The 24,016-nt window shown below is 46.4% G+C and overlaps 1 protein-coding gene across 4 annotated transcripts in view; it reads left to right on the forward strand.

The window, feature by feature from the left end:
• Positions 1-24,016, forward strand: part of LOC117657735 (tyrosine-protein phosphatase non-receptor type substrate 1-like) — a 183,166-nt gene that overhangs the window by 126,028 nt on the left and 33,122 nt on the right. For all 4 annotated transcript variants that reach the window (XR_015732949.1, XM_060684564.2, XM_087888991.1 and 1 more), the window contains 4 exons: positions 14,853-15,194; positions 15,723-16,049; positions 20,338-20,682; positions 22,806-22,907. Coding sequence is in view for 3 of the 4 variants with exons in the window: in XM_060684564.2 (XP_060540547.2) it covers positions 14,853-15,194; positions 15,723-16,049; positions 20,338-20,682; positions 22,806-22,907 (1,116 nt within the window). In the remaining variant the exon portion in view is untranslated. The remainder of the gene's footprint in view (positions 1-14,852; positions 15,195-15,722; positions 16,050-20,337; positions 20,683-22,805; positions 22,908-24,016) is intronic.

Below are 24,016 nucleotides of genomic sequence, written 5' to 3' on the forward strand. Positions count from 1 at the left end.
TTTTGTGGTCTGTGGTTTGCTCACCCTAGCTCAGTGATGGCTAACCTTTTTGCTATCGCGTGCCAGGAAGGGGGGGGGAGGATGTTCGCGTGCACGTGTGACCACACCCATAATTCTATGCACCCCGCCCCGTGCATGCGACCCCCCCTTCCCGCCGCTCCTAGTACACGATGGCCCGGTAGGCCCGTTTTTCTTTCTCACCTGGCTCCAGATCCTTTCTATGCATCTGGGGAGGGTGAAAACAGCCTTCCCCACCCCCTTGGAGGCCCGAAACAGCCCGTTTCTCAACTTCTGGTTGGACAGGAAGTGACTTTTTTGCTGTCCCCAGCCTCCAGAGACTCAGACGCATGTGCACCGGAGCTGAGCTGGCGTGCCAGGCAACATGGCTCCACGTGCCGCCTGTGGCACACGTGCCATAGGTTCGCCATCACGGCCCTAGTTTAAAGAAGTCTGCCAGAGCATAGAGACAGCCAGCTAGAGTGACTTCTACAGAAACCCAGTGTGAAGTTTCCGAAAGATGCCCTAATTAATTCATGAGCCATGAGCTGAACTTCAAAAGAAATACAGTTGTTTATTAGGAGCACCATTTTGGCAATATTTGGATGCAGTTAGAACTAATCCCACGTAGATTTACTTTTCCCCTATGACCCTGTCTCTCCCCTCCTCTCTGGCCATGTCATAAATCACATTCTCCAATTAACCACTTTGGCTGGCTGTGAAATCCAACACCCTCCTTCTGATTGCAGTCAGGAAGAATGCATGGAATGCACTTCAGTTAGGGAAATCAATCAGCTCTATCAGTTCTTCCGCCCTCCTGCTCATGGCAACTTGAAAGCTTTGCAAGTTGACACCCAGTCTAGGAAGGCACCTCTGTGATACCGTGGCAGAATCAATAGTCCTTGACTTACGTCCGATCATTTAGTGACCGGTGGAAATTACACACCCAAAAGGCACTTAAGATCAATTTTCAATGGCACTGAATGCATTTCAACGTATTTGCATCCGTTTGCAAGTGTCCTGCAGGCAGGTCACTCACAACATGCAATGTTTTTACCAAATTCTAGAATTTTTATCCGGTTTCTCTCTCTCTCTCTCTCTCTCTCTCTCTCTCCCTCCCTCCCTCCCTCCCTCCCTCCCTCCCTCCCTCCCTCCCTCTCTCTCTCTCTCTCTCTCTCTCTCTCTCTCTCTCAGCCCAGCCCACCTCACAGGGTTGTCATCGTGGGGAAAAAAATAGGAGGAGGAGGAGGGGGAAACTTTCGGTATATTCACATCACCTTGAGTTATTTGTAAAAATAATAAAAGGTGATAAATATATATCTACAGGTATTTTATTTTAAATATAATCAATAAAGTGCCCCAGTAGTGAAGAATGGATTCACTTAATGACCGCAGCATTCACTTTGCAACGGCCACATTTGCTTAAGGACCACTGCAAGAAAAGGTTGTAAAATCAGGTCGACTGATGCGATGACTCATGTTATGATTGACATTTTATAACTGTAGTGGGAGAGCTCGTCGTAAGTCAAGGACTACTCTATACTAGATGCTCAGCCGAATCCACGAGGCTGGGAGTTTATGGATTCCAGTTGCATGTTGCAGGTGGATGTAAGAAAGACAGAGAGGTCCAAACGAGCATGTTTGGTCAATGAACAAACCTTAGTAATATCTAAGGGGCTGTTACAAAGAAGTGGGGAGGGTTTAAGCCAGGGGTGGGTTCTAAATTTTTTTACTACCGGTTCTGTGGGCGTGGCTTATTTTGTGGGTGTGGCTTGGAGGTCATGTGACTAGGTGGGCGTGGCTAGCTGGTCAGAGTCATTTCTGGAAGGTCCTCGCACTTACGACCAGTCCTCGCACTTACGACCCGACTCATTTGTTTGCTTTTAACACTGATCAGCTGTAGGGCGGCCCTTTGAAGCCCCGCGGCAAGAGTTTAAACAGTTTTTTTCCCTCTAGTCATCAGCTGGGACTCAGGAGGCAGCAATAGATTGGGGGTGGGACCAAATACAAGGTAAGAATAATGTGGGGGTGTGGGGTGGGAGGGCGGGGGGGAGAACCGGTTTGGTGATGTCATATCGTCATCGCTACTGGCTCGGCCGAACCGGGAGGAACCCACCACTGGTTTAAGCTATTTTTCAAAGCACCTGAAGACAGAATAAGAAGCAACGGATGGAAACCAACCAAGGAGAGAAACAACCTAGAAATAAGGAGAAATTTCCTGACAGTGAGAACAAACAACCAATGGAACTGCTTGCCACCAGAAGTTATGGGTGCTCCATCACTGGAGGTTTTCAAGAAGAGATTGGACAGCCATTTGTCTGAAATGGTATAAGGCCGTGATGGCGAACCTATGGCACGGGTGCCACAGGTGGCACGTGGAGCCATATTGGTGGGCAAGCGAGTGTTGCCCTAGCTTAGCTCCAGAGCACATGCGCGCACTGGCCAACTGATTTTCAGGCCTTCTGGTCCCACCGGAAGTCGGGAAACTGGCTGTTTCTGGCCTCCGGAAGGATGGGGAAGGCTGTTTTTGCCCTCCCCAGGCTCCTAGAAAGCCTCTGGAGCCTGGGGAGGGGGAAAAAAACGGGCCTACCGGGCCCACCGTGCCATCGCGTGCCAAAGGCAGGGGGAAGTGTGGGGGGAGTCATGTGCGCATGCGTGGGAGGGCGGGGCGCATTGAATTATGGATGTGTGCACCTGCACTCGCGACCCCCCACGACCCCCGCTTTTGGCACGCGACGGGTATAAGGTCTCCAAAGTCCTTTCCAACTCTGTTATTCTCTTATTCCGAATGGCCTGCCTCCAGAAGTTGTCATTAATGCTTGTAGACGCCCAAAAAGCATTTGATAATTTAAATTGGGACTTTCTTATTAATCAATTAAAAATTATGAACTTTGGGGGAAAATTTACGGGTATGATTAGAGCAATTTATTTGAATCAATCGGTGAAAATCATAATAATAAATGGGGAAACAATGGAGAAGATTAGTATAACTAAAGGGGTAAGACAGGGATGTCCTCTGTCCCCCGCCCCCTTTTATTTATACTATCATTGGAAGTATTACTGATACAAAGTAGACAAAATCGAACAATAAAAGGACTGAAAGTCAAACAGGAAGAATACAAAATTCAAGCCTTCGCGGATGATCTAGTTTTTATTATAGAAGACCCCTTGGAAAATGGAACTACTTTAGTGCAGGAAATCGAAGAATTTGGTAAAGTGGCGGGGCTCAAAATAAATAAAAAACCAAAATATTGACTAAGACTTTAACAAAAAGGCAAAAAGAGGAATTGGAAGAGAAATTGGGGATCCAAATTGTTAAAAATGTGAAATACTTGGGAATTTCGCTAACGGCAAAACGCTCCATGATAAAAGAGGACAATTATGACAAATTGGTACAACAGATGCAAAAGGATTTAGATAATTGGGCAAAACTACAAATATCTTTGATTGGTAGAATCGCGACAATAAAAATGAACGTATTATCCAAATTGTTATATCTCTTCCAAACAATACCAATAAGATTGGGAAAAACATTCTTTGAACAATTAAATAAAATAATAGGTAAATTTATTTGGCTGGGGAAAAAAAGCCTGACTAAAGCTTAAACCTTTACAGGACTCTAGGACTAAAGGCAGAGGTGATTCTACTTACCTTTACTACCGGTTCACAACGGGGAAGCTTCTGTGCATTCTGACCACATCCGGGGCGGTGGGCAGGGCCTCCCGCTGGTTTTACTACCGGTTCTTGTGAACCGGTCCGAACCGGGGGCAACCCACCACTGACCAAAGGAGGCTTCGGCCTCCCTGATTGGGAATCAGGTGTCAGCGCTTTGACGCTGGCATAGAGAGCAGAGGAGAGAGAGAGAGATAAGCTCTGAACTTTTGCCTGCTAAATCCCTTTGAAGTCGGGTTATCGTGGAAATGAAGGGGGGAGACATTCCTGGGAAATGGCGAGACAAGAATTCTGAAGAATGACTTGGAAGATAGCCAATGAGAAGCAGATTTGGGGATCGGAAAAGGAGGGATTGGGGGCAAAAGGTCATGATCGAGTCATGATCCGGTGGCTGTGCTCAATTAAAGAAAAGATTTCCTTAAAGATTGGCAGTTTGGAAATTCATTTATTTTGAGATAGCATCGAAGTCTGACATCAGGATTGTCAGTTTTGGAAGACAATTTTCTTTTTTCTTCTAAACTGCCATATACTAACAAGCGGCGGCAGTAATGTGGGTTAAAGATTGGGTCCAATTAAATAACAAGAGGGTATTAACTCTAGAGGGCCACGATCTCCAATTGGTATGGCATGCATTCCTGTGGGAAGGAAAAAATAAGACACATACATACTTCCAGAGACATCTAGTGCGAAATGCTTTGATAAATATTTGGGACAAAATTAAGAAGAATCATGTGAAAGTTCCAATTTGGATAGCAACAATGGAGACAATAATTTATCCAAATGTATTGGACATAAACAAAGTGGTAAGGTATTCAAAATTAGATGAACAAGGAAATTTAAAATCAGAGCAAGATCTAAACTATACTATATCATCCTCCCCAGGCTCTAGAGGCTTTCTAGGAGCCTGGGAAGGGCAAAAATGCCCTTCCCCACCTCCACGGAGGCCCTCTGGAGGCCAGTATTCTCATTTTTGGCCTCCAAGGGGCCTGCGGGGGGATGGAGAAGGCCATTTTCACCCTCCACAGGCTCCTAGAAAGCCTCTGGAGCCTGGGGAGAGTGAAAAGCGGGCCTTCCCCACCCCCTGCAGGCCCTTTGGAGTCCAGAAATGAGAATACTGGCCTCCAGAGGGCCTCCGTGGAGGTGGGGAAGGGACAGCCTGTTTCCTGACTTCCGGTGGGCCCGGAAGGCCCAAAAATCAGGTGGCCGGTGTTGTGGCTCCGTTGCCTGAGCCTGGGCTATCTACAGATGCAGACTCTGAGAGTGAGTGCCTCCCTCTCCAGGACCCTCCTCTCTGGCAATGCCTCCGGAGGACACCGAAGGCCAAACTATAGGCTCAGAGCCAAGCATGGCCCCGCAGCCACAGGTGGACAGCGACAAAAGAGATAAGTGCTGGCTGGACCCTCGCCAGAGGCGCAGGGAGAAACGTGCGCAGCAGAGGGGAAGGCATGCCAGAGATTAGCTGAGTCACTGGACCACACCCCACAGGGTATAAATGTGGGTGTGGTGGCCGGTTCAGTTTGTGACGAGCAAAAACTGGAAATAATCCATGATCCCTGCGTTACTGGACTTTGCCTGCTTTATCGGACTGCATTTGGATTAATCCTTGTATTGTTGAAAACTCTGCCTGTTTTATCGGAATGCTTGCAGTTTAATCTTTGTTTTGTGTGAGTAAAGTCTGAATTGGCAGCTAGCCACTGGGTTGCTGCCAGCTTTATCTTCAAAGAGTTTTGTCGTGTGGCTTATTAACTCCGGGCCGTCTGTGGGGGTGCGTGAGTGGGACGGGGACAGAACAGCCGGCGCATGTAGGCACGCTGAAACTGAGCTAGGGCAATGCTCACATGCCCACCGATATGGCTCCATGTGCCACCTGGGAGAATAACGGAGTTGGAAGGGACTTTGGAGTCCAGCCCACTGCTTAAGTAGGAGATCCTATACCCGTGATGGCGAACCTATGGCACGCGTGCCACAGGTGGCACGCAGAGCCATATTAGTGGGCACGCCAGCTCAGCTCTGGGGCGCATGCACGCGCCGGCCATCTGATTTTCGGGCCTTCTGGGCCCACCAGAAGTAGGGAAACAGGCTGTTTCCTGCCTCTGGAGGGCCTGGGGGCAGGGTGGAGAAGGCCCGTTTTTCTTTCTTACCTGGCTCCAGATCCCCTCTGTGTATCTGGGAAGGGCGAAAACAGCCTTTCCCACTCCCTTGGAGGCCCTACGGAGGCTGAAAGGGCCCATTTCCCGACTCCCGGTGGGACAGGAAGTGACGTTTTTTTCTGTCCCCAGCCTCCAGAGACTCCTAGAAAGGCTCCTAGAGACTCCTAGAAAGGCTCCTAGAGACTCCTAGAGAGGTTCTGGAGGCTGGGGACAGCAAAAAATGTCACTTCCTGTCCCACCGAGTGTTGGGAAATGGGCCCTTTCAGCCTCCGTAGGGCCTCCAAGGGAGTGGGAAAGGCTGTTTTTGCCCTTCCCAGATACACAGAGAGGCTCTGGAACCAGGTAAGAAAGAAAAACGAAGCCTACCAGGCCATCATGTGCCAGGAGTGGGGGGGGAGTGGGGAGGGGGTTGCACACATATGCGCGTGGGCATGTGCGCGCGCGACCCTCCCCCGCCCCCCTCTCCTGGCACACGATGGCAAAAAGGTTAGCCATCACTGTCCTATACTATTTCTGACAGATGGTTGTCCCATCTCTTCTTAAAATGCATCGTTATTCAGTTGCTAAGCCATGTTCAACTTTGTGATCTCATGGACCATAGCAAACCAGCCCCTCCCCCCAATTTCCTCCACCCTCTCCTGGAGTTCTCCCAAATTCACTTTTGTTGCTTCGTTGACCCTATCTAACCATCTCATCCTCTGCCATCCCCTTCTCTCCATTTGCCTTCCAAATTTGCTAACATTGGGGTTTTCTCTTCTCGTTTGGTGGCCAAAATATTTGAGCTTCAGCTTCTGGATCTGTCCTTCCAGAGAAGACCTTCCTTTACCGTTTCTTGAATTACAAGAGTTGCATCTTCAACTCTCTCTGATGTCCACCTTGACCCTTTAGAAGAGTCTGGGAAATTTCTGAGTTCTTGTGATTTGACCCTTTTTCTCCATTCTACCACCAGCTGTGGAATTCATCGGCACGGGGTACATTATCCCGAAAAATCACGTGGCTCTTTTTTTTTTGTTCTTGTTACATAAAAGTGCATTTGTTAAAAAGCCTAATTATGGAATATGAATGTCTATTACCCAGTGTGAAAGCAGAAGGCTCGAAGCATTAGACAGCAAAATTGTACACTTACCTTTCCGTTCGGTGATAAGAGAGCGGGGAGGTTGGGTTTGCTCTTTGTATTCAATCGGATGCCAGAACGATTTTGTATCAGGGAAGCCACAGGGCATCTGAGCGTCTTTTCCATTTGTGTGACAGTGTGTTAAAAAAAAAAAACACACAACCTGGGAGAGGAGGGAACGTGGAATATAGAATAATAGACCCAAAGGTGCTTTTTTTCAAGAGGTGACGGGACTTTGCCTTTGAAGACGTTTTTAAAGAATGAAATGAAACGTCTTCAAAGGAAAATCAGGAAGTCCAGGTGTCTCTTTAAAAAGCACCTTTTGGGGCATCCATGACAGAGAATCTCCATAAACATAAGAATAACAGAGTTGAAAAAGGACCTTGGAGGTCTTCTAGTCTTCTCCTTGTTCTTGTTCTTGTTCTTGTTCTTGTTCTTGTTCTTGTTCTTGTTCCTGATACTATACTATACTATACTATACTATACTATACTATACTATACTATACTATACTATACTATACTATACTATACTATACTATACTACACTGGATTACACTACACTACATTACATTACACTACACTACACTTCTATTCTACTCTTCTATACACTTCTATTCTAACTTCTATTCTACTCTACTCTATATTCTCTTCTCTTTTCTTCCTCTTCTTCCTCCTCCTCCTCTTCTACTACTACTACTTCTTCTTCTTCTTCTTCTTCTTCTTCTTCTTCTTCTTCTTCTTCTTCTTCTTCTTCTTCTTCTTCTTCTTCTTCTTCTTCTTCTTCTTCTTCTTCTTCTTCTTCTTTTTATATATATATTTTTATATGCCGCCCTTCTCCGGAGACTCAGGGCGGCTTACAAGGCGTTAAGCAATAGCCTTCATACTTTTGTATATTTTATACAAAGTCAGCTTATTGCCCCCACAATCTGGGTCCTCATTTTACCCACCTTAGAAAGGATGGAAGGCTGAGTCGACCTTGAGCCTGGTGAGAATTGAGCTCGCAGTAATTGTAGGTAGCTGGATGTTAAATGCTGCCTTAGTAGAGGCATTAGCCTCCTACGCCACTCAGGCTCCTTCTTCTTCTTCTTCTTCTACTTCTTCTTCTTCGACTACTTCTTCTTCTACTACTTCTTCTTCTACTACTACTTCTTCTACTTCTACTTCTTTGTCTTCTTCTTCTACTACTTCTTCTACTTCTTCTTCTACTTCTTCTTCTACTTCTACTTCTTCTACTACTTCTACTTCTACTTCTTCTACTTCTACTACTTCTTCTTCTTCTACTTCTACTTCTTCTACTACTTCTACTTCTACTTCTACTTCTTCTACTTCTTCTACTTCTACTTCTTCTACTTCTACTTCTATTTCTATTTCTACTTCTCCTCCTCCTCCTCCTTGTTCCTGATTTGATTCCAGGTGTCTCCAACCTTGGCAACTTTAAGACTTGTGGACTTCAACTCCCAGACTTCCTCAGCCAGCTTTGTTGAGATAGCTCATTTTAACCCATGGATGGCATCATAGTTGGAGATGCTACAGGCCAGGGTCTCTAACCTTGGGAAGTTTAAGACTTGTAGACTTCAACTCCCAGAATTCCTCAGCCAGCCACGCTTGCTGGCTGAGGAATTCTGGGAGTTGAAGTCCACAAGTCTTAAACTTCCCAAGGTTGGGGACCTTCTATTCTATTCTATTCTATTCTATTCTATTCTATTCTATTCTATTCTATTCTATTCTATTCTCCACTCCACTCCACTCCACTCCACTCCATTCCATTATTCTACTCTACTCTACTCTACTCTATATTGTATATTGTATATTCTATTCTCTATTCCGTTCTTGTTCCTGATTCGATTCGATTTGATTCGATTCTAATTCCCATTTGAATTCAAATTCAAATTCTCATTCTATTCTATTCTTTTTATATTGTGGTGACCAGAATTGGATGCAGCATTCCAAGGACAATCTTACTTAAGGCATTCTAAGCAGTACTAACACTTCACGTGATCTTAATTCTATCCTTCTATTGATGTAGCCTAGGATTGTATTGGCTTTTTTGGCTGCTGCCGCGCATGGCTGGCCCATGTTTCATTGATTGTCCACTAGGACTCCCAAGATCCTTCCCACAGTTACAGGCACTAAGCCAATAACTGTGAGAGGGAATGCATGCATCAACTGTAACATAAAACCCACAAAACTTTTTGTCTTGGAAAGTGTTTCATTGCAAGGAACGGTGGCATCTGTGGGGTTTATGCTGCATTTTTAAAAGCAGGCCAATCCTATTCCCAACGCGCAGAAGGGAGCAAACATTCAGACACATCGGGGGCAGCTTTTAAGAACTAGCACTTTGCAAGAGATTTAGGCCCTAACAAGAAATTAATGTTGCAATGAAACATCCTTAAATTGTATTATATTATTTCAAGGAAGGAAAATCTTCCCTTGAATTGAGCAGCCGGCTTCTTCTCCGGTCCGATGCAATTACAGCCATCTGTAAAAATGCGGTGTTTTCGTTTTTCTTTAAAGTGCCATAAAATCAATTTTATGATCCAGTTTTTCTACCTTGGCAAGGTGCTCGAGGCAGACAGTTTGATGACATTCCTTACTATTATACCTATCAACAGGGAACAAAAGTCGGGAAATGGGTTTTACACTTCCCGTAACAGGAACTGGGGGAAGATTTAAATTCAATTCTTCCCTTGTCGTTAGAGGTAGTCCTCGACTTTTTGACGGTAATTGAGCTTGGAATGAATGCTTGTATGCTGTCGCAGTCGTAAGTCAAGGCATCCGGTGACCGGATTCAAAGTCGCGACTAGTTTTTTTTTGCAGCGGTTGTTTAAGCAAACTCTGCAGTCGTTAAGCAAATGCCAACAGCCAAGCGAATCCATTTCCTCCAACGGGTGTGTGTGTGTGGGGGGGGGGTTATGCTGAAAACCAGACGTAAGCGCTGGGTAAAAACATTGCACATAGCGATTGTGTGACCTGCGGATGGAATGGGACAACTTGCCGCAGCCGGCTCGCCCCAGGACAACTCACTGCAGGACAATTGGACAGTTCAATTTAATTGTTTAAAATAAATATAAAAAACATTTTAATTTTTGTCGTTCTCGTTGCATTCTGTCCCTCCGTTTTGCATCCGTTCTTTAAATTATTCTATTCCACCATTTCTTTGAGTGGAACTCTTGTCCTGCAGCGAGTTGTCCCATGGTGAGTTGGCTGTTGTTAGTGGGTCGTGGTGACTTGGCCATGGTGAGTTGTCCCACGGTGAGTTGGCCATGGCTAGTTGACCATGGCAAGTTGTTCATGGTGAGTTGGCTGTTGCTAGTTGGCTGTGATGAGTTGGCCATGGCTAGTTGACCATGGCAAGTTGACTGTGATGAGTTGACCGTTGTTAGTTGGCTGTGATGAGTTGGCCATGGCTAGTTGACCATGGCAAGTTGACTGTGATGAGTTGGCTGTTGCTAGTTGACTGTGGTGAGTTGGCTGTGATGAGTTGGCTGTTGCTAGTTGGCTGTGGTGAGTTGGCTGTGATGAGTTGGCTGTTGCTAGTTGGCTGTGGTGAGTTGGCCATGGCTAGTTGACCATGGCAAGTTGACTGTGATGAGTTGACTGTTGTTAGTTGGCTGTGGTGAGTTGGCCATGGCTAGTTGACCATGGCAAGTTGACTGTGATGAGTTGGCTGTTGCTAGTTGGCTGTGGTGAATTGGCTGTGATGAGTTGGCTGTTGCTAGTTGACCGTGGTGAGTTGACTGTGATGAGTTGGCTGTTGCTAGTTGACCATGGCAAGTTGACTGTGGTGAGTTGGCTGTTGCTAGTTGGCCATGGTGACTTGATGGTGGTGAGTTGCCCATGGCTAGTTGCCCATGGCAGGTTGGTCATAGTAAGTTGCCGAGTTAGTTGTGGTGAGTTGACTGTGACAAGTTGGCCTTGGTGACTTGGTCATGGTGAGTTGGCTGTGGTGAGATGACCGTGGCTGGTTGACCATGGCAAGTTGGCCATAGCGAGTTGGCTGTGATGAGTTGTCCCATGGCAAGTTGGCCATAATGAGTTGCCCATGGCAATTTGTCCTGTGGCGAGTTGGCCATGGTGAGTTGTCACAGACCCAACTGCAGAGTTGAACTCTGCCAAGTCCCCAAAATGAAACCATTTTGGGCGTGTGTGTGTGTGTATGTGTGTGTATGTATACAGGTATTGCAATTCCAGAAGCAGGTTGCAAGTAGCTCTGGAGGCGCCTGTCGTAAATTTGAACAGTCATTAAGCAACTGGTCATAAGTCAAGGACTACCTGTTCTCGCCAAATGCACTGGACTTCAGTTCCCATAATTCCCAAGCAGACTCATCACTTCTAAATGGAGCACAGGTAATCCTCAACATACGACCGTTTGTTTAGTAGCTGAAGTTGCAACACTGCTGAAAAAAATGACAGAGGTGGGTGAAAAAAGGGACCTGCAGCTGGTCCTCACACTTACGACCATTACGACATCCCCGTGGTCATGAGATTGTAGTTCAGGCACTTAGCAACTTGCATCTATGACAGTTGTAATGTTCTAGGGTCTCATGGTCAACATTTGTGACCTTCCCAGCCAACTTCTGACCAGCAAAGTCAGTGAGGGAAGCCAGATTTGCTTAACGACCGTGTGACTCACTTAACGACCTCATGGCTTAGTGACAGAAGTGCCAGTCCCAATTGTGGTCATAAGTGGAGGACTGCCTCCCGCAAGATGATTTACATGAGGTTGGTCTTGAAGATTGCACAGAAGCTTCACTGGGTCAAAAAATGTCACTACAAAAGTTGAATTAAATCTTATTGGGCTGAACTACATGTTATTCCCAATGGGTATTGCCTTGGTTTTGCAGCACAATTCCTAGTTTTATTGTTTTAAAGTCCTAAAAAAGGACTGAGACTAAACTATCCTCAAGCATCTCCTTCTAAGACGATCAGGGAAATTGGAGACTAAAACATGCAGGAATTTGGTAGGTCTAGTTTAATGAAAAAGGGACGTGGTGGCTCAGTGGCTAAGACGCTGAGCTTGTCGATAGAAAGGTCGGCAGTTCAGCGATTCGAATCCCTAGTGCTGCCGCGTAACGGGGTCAGCTCCCGTGACTTGTCCCAGCTTCTGCCAACCTAGCAGTTTGAAAGCATGTAAAAAAATGCAAGTAGAAAAATAGGGACCACCCTTGGTGGGAAGGTAACAGCGTTCCGTGCACCTTTGGCGTTTAGTCATGCCGGCCACATGACCACGGAGACGTATTCGGACAGCGCTGGCTCTTCGGCTTTGAAATGGAGATGAGCACCGTCCTCTAGAGTCGGGAACGACCAGCACATATGTGCAAAGGAAACCTTTACCTTTACCTTTAGTTTAATGAAAAGAAGGACTAGGGGTGACAAGATAGCAGTCTTCCAATATTTTTCAGGGGCTGCCACAAAGAAGAGGGAGTCAAGCAGGGGTGAAATGCTCCCGGTTCGGACCGGCTTGGGCGAGTAGGTAGCGATGGCAGCGGGCAGTTCGGAGAACCGGTAGCAAAAATTCCTCCCCCCCCCCCAGCCTCCAGCTTGCTTACCGTAGCTGCTGTTCGCAACACCTGCCTTGCTTCGCTTGCTGTAATCCCTGCAGTCCATTGCATCAGCAAGCAACTTAATCTCCCTGCCTGCAATCAAGCTCATCGGTGAGCAGCTCTATCTGCCTGCCTGCCTGCCTGTAAGTTTTTCCCCCCTTTGGGAGCTTTAAAAAAAAAAAGTTAATTGGGGTTTTTTTTAGTTGTTCTTTTTTTAGACCTAGCCATTTAAAGTTTAGGAAGTTTTAAATTTAGCTGCTTTTATATAAAAATTAAAATAAAATAATATAATATAATATTTGTGCAGCTTTCTGAGATTTTGTGTGTTTCTGTAGTGTTTCACTCTAACTACACACAAAACACACAAAATCTCACAAAGCTGTATGTGGAATTTTGTGTGTGTAAAGTGTGAAAGTTGGTTTTTTGGACTTTGTGGCTGTGTGAGGTTCCTGCTTGTTGCAGGGGCCATTTTGGGTCTAGCACAGCTGCTTTTACATTGTGGGTGAGCCAGTTGTGTTGTGTTGTGTGTGTGTAAAGTGTGAAAGTTGGCTTTTTGGGCTTTTTGTGGCTGTGGGAGGTTCCTGCATGTTGCAGCTGCTTTTACCTTGTGGGTGAGCCAGTTGTGTTGTGTTGTGATTTGTAGGTTAAAAAAGGGCAACAGAGTGACGTTGACTTGGCCACGCTCACCTGACCAACAAGCCACGCCCACCCAGTCACCTGACCAACAAGCCACACCCACTAATTAAGCCATGCCCACAGAACCGGTAGCGAAAATTTTTAGATTTCACCCCTGGAGTCAAGCCATTATCCAAAGCACCAGAAGGCAGGACAAGAAGTAACGGGTGGAAACTCATCAAGGAGAGAAGCAACCTAGAACTAAGGAGAAACTTCCTGACAGTTAGAACAATTAACCAGTGGAACTGCTTGCCTCCAGAAGCTGTCAATGCTCCAACACGGGAGGTTTTCAGGAAGAGATTGGACAGCCATTTGTCCAGTATTGTGAAGGTTCTCCTGCTTGAGCAGGGAGTTGGACTAGAAGACCTCCAAGGTCCCTTCCAACTCTGTTATTCCTTTCTGTTCTGAAACATCTCAGAAGGTTTGAGTAGAATAATGGAGGGGACCTTGGAGGTCTTCTAGTAGTGCAACCTCCTGCTCAGGTAGGGAACCTTACACCATTTCAGACAAATGTGTGTCTTCTGAAGGCAAACCATTCCACTGATTCATTGTCCTCACTGTCAGGAAATTTCTCCTTAGTTCTAAGTTGCTTCTCTCCTTGATGAGTTTCCATCCGTTGCTTCTTGTCCTGCCCTCAGATGCTTGGGAGAATAGCAACAGCACTTAGACTAATATACCGCTTTACAGTGCTTTCCAGCCCTCTCTAAGCGGTTTTACAGAGTCAGCCTATTGTCCCCAACAATCTGGGTCCTCATTTTACCCACCTCGGAAGGACGGAAGGCTGAGTCAACCTTGAGCCTGGTGGGATTTGAACTGCCAAATTGCAGGCAGCCGGCAGTCAGCAGAAGTAGCCTGCAGTACTGCACTCTAACCACTGCGCCACCACAGCTCAATAGGTTGACCCCTTCTTATCTCAAACACTGGAACCCTGCTATCATGTCACCCTAGTCCTTCTCTTCATTAGACTAGACATACCCAATTCCAGCAACCGTTCTTCATATGTTTTAGCCTCCAGCCCCCTAATTAGTGGTGGAAATCAGCTGGTTTGGCCCGGTTTGGGAGAACCGATTGTTAAATTGCTGGCTGGCCCCACCCCACCCCTTCCTGGAGTCCCCATGCACCCCGTTTTGGCTCTCAGGTAAGTGTAGGGAGACCTACTAGGCCCAAAACTGGGTGTGTGGGTGTGGCACCCCCCCCTGCGGCCCGTTTTTACTCCCAGGAGGCTGCAGAGAGGCCTACTAGGCCCAAAAAGGGGCATGGGGGATGTCGCCCACCCCCCGCCCCCCGCAGCCCATTTATGCTCCCAGAGGGGTGCAGGAGGCCGAGTGCTGCCTGTCACACACCCTGGCCACGCCCACCATGGCCACGCCCACCCAGCCGGTCATTAGGGCAGAGAACCGGTTGTTAAATTATTTGAATCCCACCACTGCCCCTAATTATCTTCGCTGCTCTTCTCTGCACTCTTTCCAGAGTCTCAACATCTTTTTTTACATCATGGCGACCAAAATGGGATGCAGGATTCCAAAGGTGGCCTTCCCAAGGCCTTATAAAGTGGGATCTAAAGTTGTTTGCATTCACAAAATGCAAGTAATTCTGTTCTCCAAAGGGGCACCAGCCATCAGCGGTTCTCTGTCTCTAGAAGAATGGCGACCACTTTCTAGAGGAAACCCGGTTACAAAAGTGTCTTTTTTTTTGTTTCAGTTGTTACAGGACAGAACGTAGAGGTAACCCAACTTCCGGAAACCGTATCGGTGAAAGCTGGAGAGGACCTCACTCTAAAGTGTACATTGAGTGGAGGAAATATACCCGGAGGCGTGCGGTGGTACAAAGGGCTGGACAGAAACCAGACCCCCATTTACAGCGATAAAGAAGGATCTTCCAACAGGGGGGTCAGGGTCATCCCAGGATCCAACACGGACTTCAGAATCAACATCCAAAACGTCCGTCCTGAAGATGCCGGGACCTACTATTGTGTGAAGTTCAGGGCAGGGAACCCAGAGAGAGAGATGGCTTCGGGGAAAGGCACTCTGGTCTCCGTGATCGGTAGGTGGCCCTCTACATTTGATTTCTGGGGATGGAGGGAGATGTTCCCAGTCAACCATGAGACACGTGGGAGTAAATCCAATGTTCAAAGGGTCAGTGTATTTCATGACTGGCAGAGACATGGTAACAAGGTCAGCTAATGAATGAGGCTTAGTAACAAGGTCAGCCAATGGAAGCTGAAACAGCAAGGAGCCTGGGTGTGGCTTAGCTCTGGCTCTGAGCTCTGAATTGGAACGGAAACTGTTCTCTGCTGTCCTGGCCTGTGTTTGTACCTACTTACAATCTCTCCTCTTTACCATGTTGGAAAACCTGCTTTTGGTATTGTATATATGACTTATGTGTTATTATGTATATGAAGAGAAGTTAATGAATCCTGCTGAATCAGTTACCTGTGTGTGCTTCCTGGATGTGATTGCTGCTGCAAACTCTGACACAAAGTTGAGCCTTTCCAACCACAAACCATTTTGGGGCCTCCTGTATTGTCTCTGAAGAACATCAACTGATGTGTCTCTCTACTTTCTCCCTCAGCCATGCCATCCCAGCCCGTGGTTCTTGGCCCCACAAGAAGAATCACGGCAGGGTCTCGGGCCTCCTTCAGCTGCTCCACAGGGGGATTCTCCCCCCGAGAGATCACGGTCAGCTGGTTGAAAAATGGGAAAAAAATATCGGATGGCCAGACCAGCATCATGAATTCTGATGAAAAGCATAGCATCTCGTACCGAGCGGAGAACATGGTGGAAATCCTGCTGGAGCGAGGAGACGTGAAGTCTCAGCTGACCTGCCAGATCCAACACAGATCGTTGGAGGGTCGTGGTCCTCTCCAGCAGACCTTCGCACTTGGGGATGTCCTAAGAGGTAGGTGAACCTTGGGTTGCAGAGAGGGACGAGGCAAAGGAGTCTAGACCTGGTAAAAGGCACCTCCATGGCGGTGGGAATGGCACCAGGAAGACCCAGTTTCTTGTCCCATGGAAGTCAACTGAGACCAACCCCACTTTCTCAACCCATCCTACCTCACAGGGCTGTGGTAAATACCTTCCACCTCTGGCTCTTTCCCCAGGGACTAGGGTCAAGTTGAGTGGGCAAGATATATTTTAAACCTGATTAGTCCAGAATTGTTTCACTTTGCTTTAGTGGTGTACATTTGTTGTGGCTTGTCGGCCTCTGGCCCCTCCAGCAGCCGAATCAGAGGAGGAGGAGGAGGCGTGGGAGTCAGGGTCAGCATCAAAGCAACTTGAGAGCTCCGAGGGGGATGAGGGAATGGAGCTGGCAGAGAGAGAGAGAGAGAGAGAGCCTGGGCCGTCCATCAGCCCTCAGATGGAGAGTGAACAGCCCCCAGGTGTGGAGGTGGCTGATGAGGAAGAAGAGGAGCAGCTGGGTCCAGTGCCTGACGTGCAGATGCACAGAAGGCAGAGGAGAGGAGAGCAGTGGAAATCTATGGGCCGGTCCTTGGGACGGAAGAGCCACTGCTGCTAGCGAACTCCCACCCTAGCTCTGGGGATAAAAGGCAGGGGGGGGCGGAGATGAATAAGTGTAGCAGACAATTATTCATCTTTCGGCCGGCCGGACCTGTTAGCCTGCGGTGAGAGAGAAACGTTGAGAACTCAAAGATTCCTGAGAGGAATCTTTGAGTTCACTTCAGAGCAGTGGTGAAATTTAAAAAATTTACCGTACCGGTTCTGTGGGCGTGGCTTGTTGGGGGGAGGTCATGTGACTGGGTGGGCGTGGCCAACTCAACATCACTCACATCGAGGGGCTCCTCACCGGCCCCTCCCCTCCCAGCCACTCCTTGTCACGAATGGCAGGAAAATGGGGAGGGGAATATTCCTGCCTACCATCCTTCCCTCAGTCTGTGCTGAGATTGAGGAATGGATGACAGGCAGGAAAATCCCCTTCCCCATTTCCCTGCCTTTCACGAAAACAGCTTCATTCCAGCTACTCCCCCGTCCCATTCCCTCCTGGGGATTACCTTAAAGGGACAGGCTGCAGCAGCTCCATTCTGAATGGAGGGAGAAAAGTTAGCATTCTCTCTGCTGCATTTAACATTGAATTCTGTGGCAGAGAGAATGCTAACTTTTCTCCCTCCATTCAGAATGGAGCTGCTGCTCCCTTTATGGTTCCCTCCTGGCCCCCTCCCTCCTGGGGACTACCTTAAAGGGACAGGCTGCAGCAGCTCCCTTCTGAATGGTGGGAGAAAAGTTAGCATTCTCTCTGCTGCATTTAACATTGAATTCTGTGGCAGAGAGAATGCTAACTTTTCTCCCTCCATTCAGAATGGAGCTGCTGCTCCCTTTATGGTTCCCTCCTGGCCCCCTCCCTCCTGGGGATTACCTTAAAGGGACAGGCTGCAGCAGCTCCGTTCTGAATGGAGGGAGAAAAGTTAGCATTCTCTCTGCTGCATTTAACATTGAATTCTGTGGAATATCGAGCGGCCGGAAGCGGTGAGCAGCGACCAGCTGGGCGTGGGTGAGACCAACGAGTGGGTGATTATTACCGGTTTGGCGAACCAATACCAATAATCCTTAGCGGTTCCTCCGAACCGGTCAGAACCTGTCGGATTTCACCCCTGCTTCAGAGGGTTTGTCATGGGTCAGAATAACTTTGTTTTTCCTTTCTATTTTTGCTCAGTGATTTTGCATGCTGCCTAAAGTCCAATTATTTGAGTTGGATGGCCAAATACATGCATTCCTTAACTTACAATCAGTCATTCAGTGACTGTTCAAAGTTACAACAGCACTGGAAAAAGTGAATTATGACCGTTTTCCCCACTGGCAGCATCCCCTTGGTCACATGATCAAAATTCAGACGCTTGGCAACTGGCATGTACTTATGACAGTTGCAGTGTCCCGGGGTCACACGATCCCCTTTTGCGATCTTCTGACAAGCAAAATCAAGGGGGAAGAAGCCAGATTCACTTCACGACTGTGTTACTAACTTAACAAATGCAGGGATTGGCTTAACGACTTGTGGCAAGAAATTTGTAAAAAGGGGAGCAAAACTCACTTAACCATGTCTCGCTCAGCCACGGAAACTTTGAACTCAGTTGTGGTCATAAGTGGAGGACTACATGTCCTAGAAAGAAGGCATGTGAGAAGTCGACATCCAAAGGAATGGCAGGACAAAAACCTATTTAGGAGTGAAGAATTATGTAGAATTAAGAGTTATCTAAACAAACGAGGATGAAGATTTGCTGAAAATTGGATGGAGTTCTTTATTTCGTTCTTTGTTCATAGCGTTAAAGTTCTGGGTTTTTCACACCAGGGTTGTGTTCAGAAAACCTGCTTGTTTCCACAATGTCACAATCGGAGAGAAGAATTAGTTGGTCTTCTCTCTTCTTCTGCATGCAAGAACCAGAAGTCTATTATTATTATTATTATTATTATTATTATTATTATTATTATTATTATTATATCTTTATTCATTAAACATGAAACTCAGTCAACTGAACATTCAAAAATGCATCACAAATACCATTGACTGGTTATTATTATTATTATTATTATTATTATTATTATTATTATTTATTTTATTCATTAAACATGAAAGTCAGTCAACTGAACATTCAAAAATGCATCACAAATACCATTGACTGGTGCTAATGGTCGATACGGGTTGCTGCCAGCGTCCCAGGTATCAACCAAGTACCTTCTTAAGATGTACGATGTTCCGAGTAGCGCAGTTTTTTGCAGTTCCACTGGTGTTATTGCAGGAAGCTGCAATTTGCTGATGTACCTTATAAAATTTTTGGACATGGTACCAAGTGCTGCGATGACAATGGGTATCACTGTTACATTATTATTGGTTAATCTTTGGTGAGATTCACAGCCTTTGAGGCTGGTTAATAGCTCAGCAGCTCGAGTCCTAACCAAGGACCTAGGAACTGTTAAGGTATCGTCGGAGGATGTAAGCTGTTCCAAGTAAGGTGGTTTTTTGTAGAGTCAAAATGTTCAAGTCCGGTAAATTTAGAATTTCTAAATAGCGAGGTAGCCCTTTGGCTACCTCGCTTTATTATTATTAAACAATCAATATCTACATAAACAGTGTGTTGTCTGGGCACAATTAATTTTGAGAAATAGTAATAATGATAATAACAATAATATTCATAACATTAATAATGATCACATAATAATCATAGTATTTCCTTATCCATTTTAATAAAACTTCCTTACATAGCCAATCATTCTTTCTTGCTTTGAAGCTTCTGACCTCTGTTTCTGTAAATTAGCCATTGATAAAACAAATCCCATGTTAAAAAGTATTCAGTTTCTTCCTTCTCCTTAATTCTGAGTGTTAGCCTATCCATTTCTGCACATTCTAGTATTTCTTTTCTTACATTTTCATCTGTAGGGATCTCCGTTTCTCCACTGTTGTGCAAACACAATTCTAGCTGCTGTTAACACATATCAGATTAAATCTGTATTCCCTTTTTTATTATATTTTTCTGGCAAGAAAAAGAAGAATATTTCTGGTTTTAAATCTATATATTGCGTTAGATTTTTTTCTAACGACGTGTGTATTTTTGTCCTTTTTTTTTTTTTGCCTTTGGGCATGTCCACCACATATGATAATACCGTGTTTCCTTGAAAATAAGACCCTGTCTTATATATTTTTTTTTGAACCCTGAAATAAGTGCTTAGCCTTATTTTCAGGGAGATATTATTATTTTGGGGCGCATGGAGCAAGACGGGGTTCCTCTTGCCGTCTTACCAGATTTCCAGCTCTGTCTCCCTAACCCTAACCAGAGGAAATGGCGGGGATCGGCTGCACATTTTAACTTTTTAAACTTTTGTATGGGATATTGTTGCATTGTTTTATTCTCTGTTGTAAGCCGCCCAGAATCCCTTGGGAGTGGGACAGCATAGAAATGCGACAAAATAAATAAATGAATAATAAATGTGTTTAAATATTTTTAGGGAGGGCTTATTGGGGGGGGTATTTTGGGGGGGGGCTTATTTTAGTCTACGTGCTCAAAAGCCCGATTGGGCTTATTATCCGGGGAGGTCTTATTTTTGGGAAAACATGGTATGAACCCAGTGTCTGATTACATTTCCATCATTTAGCGGACATGTCCTTAAACATCTTTGCCAGTCTAGGAACCGTGAATCTGAAGATCTTTTGACTGACCTCTTTGGCTTTCTTTGCTCAGTTCCTCCCAAGGTGCGTCTTGAAATCACCCCACCTTCTCCCGTCCAGCTGAACGCCTCAGTGATGGTCACTTGCAATGCAGAAAGCTTTTATCCAGAGGACGCAAAAGTGGAGTTGTTTTCCAAGGATGCCCAAGCCAGAAAAGGAAAGCTTGGCGTGAAGACCTCGAATCCAGACGGGACTTTTTCCCTCAAGAGCAACCTAGAGATGAGGGCCAACGAAGACAAGAACTCCTCCATGTTCCTTTGCCAGGTCCAGCATGATTCCCAGCCTCTGGTCAACGAAACCGCTACGCTCTTGATCAGGATGCAATTTGACAACAGAAATCCGGACGACGATCCAAGAAGTAAGTATGGGCTTTGAGGTTGGTTCTTCAGAGGTTTTGTTATACGGTCCACCTCGTTTCCTGTTCATGTCTTCTTTGGTCTTTCTTCATTTAAGGACAACATGGACCTCCAGATTGTTCTCAAATATTTGAGTGAAGGGACTGTTGTTCCAAGATTCAACCAGGGGACCAGGTGGGGAAGTTCTAGAACCAGAGCAGGAAGTCCTCCCTTGGCCCAACTGAGTGTAGAGAGCCTCGGAGATGACCCTGAAGAAACGATGTGACAACTCGTAGCAAAACAGGAAAAAAAGCAGTAGCTAGAGGGCTTCTCCTTATACTTTCTGGAAAGTAACAGGGAGGGAGAAGAAACGTTCTCGAGCCTTCAAGATGGATGGTAGTCTTGATGGTCAATCATCTCAGGAAGAAGACTCTACAAGTAATATGGACCTGTTGAGATAGCTCATTTTCTTTGTTGAGATAGCTCATTTTAACCCATGGATGGCATCATAGTTGGAGATGCTACAGGCCAGGGTCTCCAACCTTGGGAAGTTTAAGACTCGAGGACTTCAACTCCCAGAATTCCTGCTGGCTGGCTGAGGAATTCTGTCCACGAGTCTTAAACTTCCCAAGGTTGGAGATCCTTCTATAGACCTGTGTTCCTTAACCCGGGCAACTTTTAAGAAATGTGGACTTCAACTCCCAGAATTCCCTGGCCAGCTGTTTGGAGAATTCTGGGAATTGAAGTCCACAAGTCTTAAACTTCCCAAGGTTGGAGATCCTCCTCCTCCTCCCTGCAAGCCCCATTCCCTTCTAGCACTGATGACATTATATAGTTGGGTCATGAAACGTCTGCAAGAAAGAGCACCAAGGATCCCACAGTCCTCCTCCTCCTCCAACTCCACTGCCTTCTAGCACTGGTGATAAACTGACAGCAAACAGCATTCCTTACTAGCACTGATGACATTATATAGTTGGGTCATGAAACGTCTACAAGAAAACCACCGAGCTCAGAGAGCACCAAGGACCCCTCATGTCAACCCGGAACTACAGATATTCTCCTTTAATGATAAATATATTCTGTGAATATAGTATATTGAAGGGACACGGTGGCTCAGTGGCTAAGACACTGATCTTGTCGATCGAAAGGTCGGCAGTTCAGCGGTTTGAATCCCTAGTGCTGCGTAACGGGGTGAGCTTCCTGTCAAGTTTCGAGGTCGTCCCAAATAAATTGCATTTCAAACAAAGTCTTTGAAGAAAAACTCCTATTTATTAAGCACGACATTCTAAACCCGACTCCAATCGAAGCCAACACTGACTTCCAGCCCCCAAACCCCCCCTTTCCGTTCCCCACTCCCCTGCACTCATTGGCCATCTTTCAAGTCATTCTACCCCTAATCTACTGCTCCAGCTCAAAGGAATTTCCCCCCTCCCATCCCATCTCCTAGGGGATATTATCTCCAGGGAAAATAAGTAGGTGAAAAGTCAAACGTCCCTTTCCAGATGCCTCCACTTCTCCTTTTTATGTCAGCACTAGAGTAAATGCAGCTTGAAGTGCTGACACTTCCATTACTTGTCCCGGCTTCTGCCAACCTAGCAGTTCGAAAGCAGGTAAAAAATGCAAGTAGAAAAATAGGGACCACCTTTGGGGGGGGAAGGTATCAGCGTTCCATGCATCTTTGGCATTGAGTCATGCCGTCCACATGACCACGGAGACGTCTTCGGACAGCGCTGGCTCTTCGGCTTTGAAACGGAGATGAGCACCGCCCCCTAGAGTTGGGAACGACTAGCACGTATGTGCGAGGGGAACCTTTACCTTTACCTTTATATTCTGTGAACTGCCATGGAGGTGTCATCTTAACCCTCTTCCTGCCTCTCAGACATTCTAAGCTCTGCTGCCTCTTTGCCCTCCGGGAAGCAGCCCCTCCCTCCTCGGAATCCAGACTACATTCCACCACATTAGAGAAGGCTTTCATTCCACTGAAGGTCTTTGACATTTTCTCTTGTTTTAATTTGCGAGCTGCCCAGAGTCGTGATAGACTGGGACAATCGATATATATTTCAACAAATGCATTCCCTAAATAGATGCCGAAGGACTCAAAGGGCAGTTCAAGGAACCCACCCTAACTCATGCCATCTTTCTGCAGACGATAAAACAACCATGGTTATCATTGCAGTCGTGGTGTGTTCCCTCCTGGTTGTGTTGGTGATTGCGGTTATCTACCTCATCCAAGCAAGACACAGCAAAGGTAAATATCCACGTTCACTGGTCTTTGTGGTTTGAGGGCCTGGTCAGAAAGTTGGCCATGCTGTGGTCATCACCCTTGAGATTGATGGATGCACTGTAGGCACCTTCATCCATTGTGGGGAGGAGGTCTTCATGTGGTGTGTCTAAAACTGTTGTCGTGATTTCTAGGGTTAGTTTTCCCGATGTGATGCATGTTGGGAAGGGAGGGAGGGAGGATGGATGTATCCCTCTGTTAATCCCTCTGCTACATGGGGCTCCCCTTGGGGCGCACCCGGAGGCTCCAACTGGTGCAGAATGCGGCCGCGCGGGGGATTATGGGAGCGACGGGGCACTCCCATGTGACTCCTCTCCTGCGCGAGCTGCATTTGCTTCTGGTGGACTTCCGGGTGCGCTTCAAGGTGTTGGTGATCACCTTTAAAGCACTCCATGGCTTAGGGCCGGGGTACTTACGGGACCGCCTTCTGCCACCAATAGCCTCCCACCGGCCAGTTCGCTCCCACAAAGAGGGCCTCCTCAGGGTGCCATCGGCCAGACAATGCCGGCTGGCGACCCCCAGGGGGACAGCCTTCTCTGTGGTGGCACCCGCCCTCTGGAACGATCTACCCCCAGAGATACGAGTGATCCCAGACTTCCGGACTTTTCGCCGGGCCCTAAAAACTTCCTTTTTTCAGATAGCCAGGCTGGCCTGATTTTATGGTTGGTTTTTAAAATTTGATACTGATTTTAATTGAAATGTTTTAAATTATGGGCCAAACTTTATTTAATTATTTTAAATCTATTTTAACTTTTGTGTACAAATGTTTTATTTTGGCTGTTCACCGCCCTGAGTCCGAAAGGAGAAGGGCGGTATAGAAATCTGAAAAATAAATAAATAAATAAAATAAATAATGCAGTTTAGGATTGCATTGGCTTTTTGGGCTGCCGCCACACACGGCTGCCTCCTATTTAACTGATTGTCCACTAAGACTCCAAGATCCCCCTCACAGTTCCTGCTATTAAGGAGCTCACTTTCACTGACAATCACCATTGTGGTAATAAATCTGTAGCACCTTAAGCAGAAAGCTGATGAATGGACTAAGGCGGCTCATTTTCTCAACATGACTGGCATTG

Source organism: Pantherophis guttatus, chromosome 3 (genome assembly GCF_059756535.1).
Source record: "Pantherophis guttatus breed Tessera chromosome 3, ASM5975653v1, whole genome shotgun sequence".
Taxonomy (NCBI): Eukaryota; Metazoa; Chordata; class Lepidosauria; order Squamata; family Colubridae; genus Pantherophis; species Pantherophis guttatus.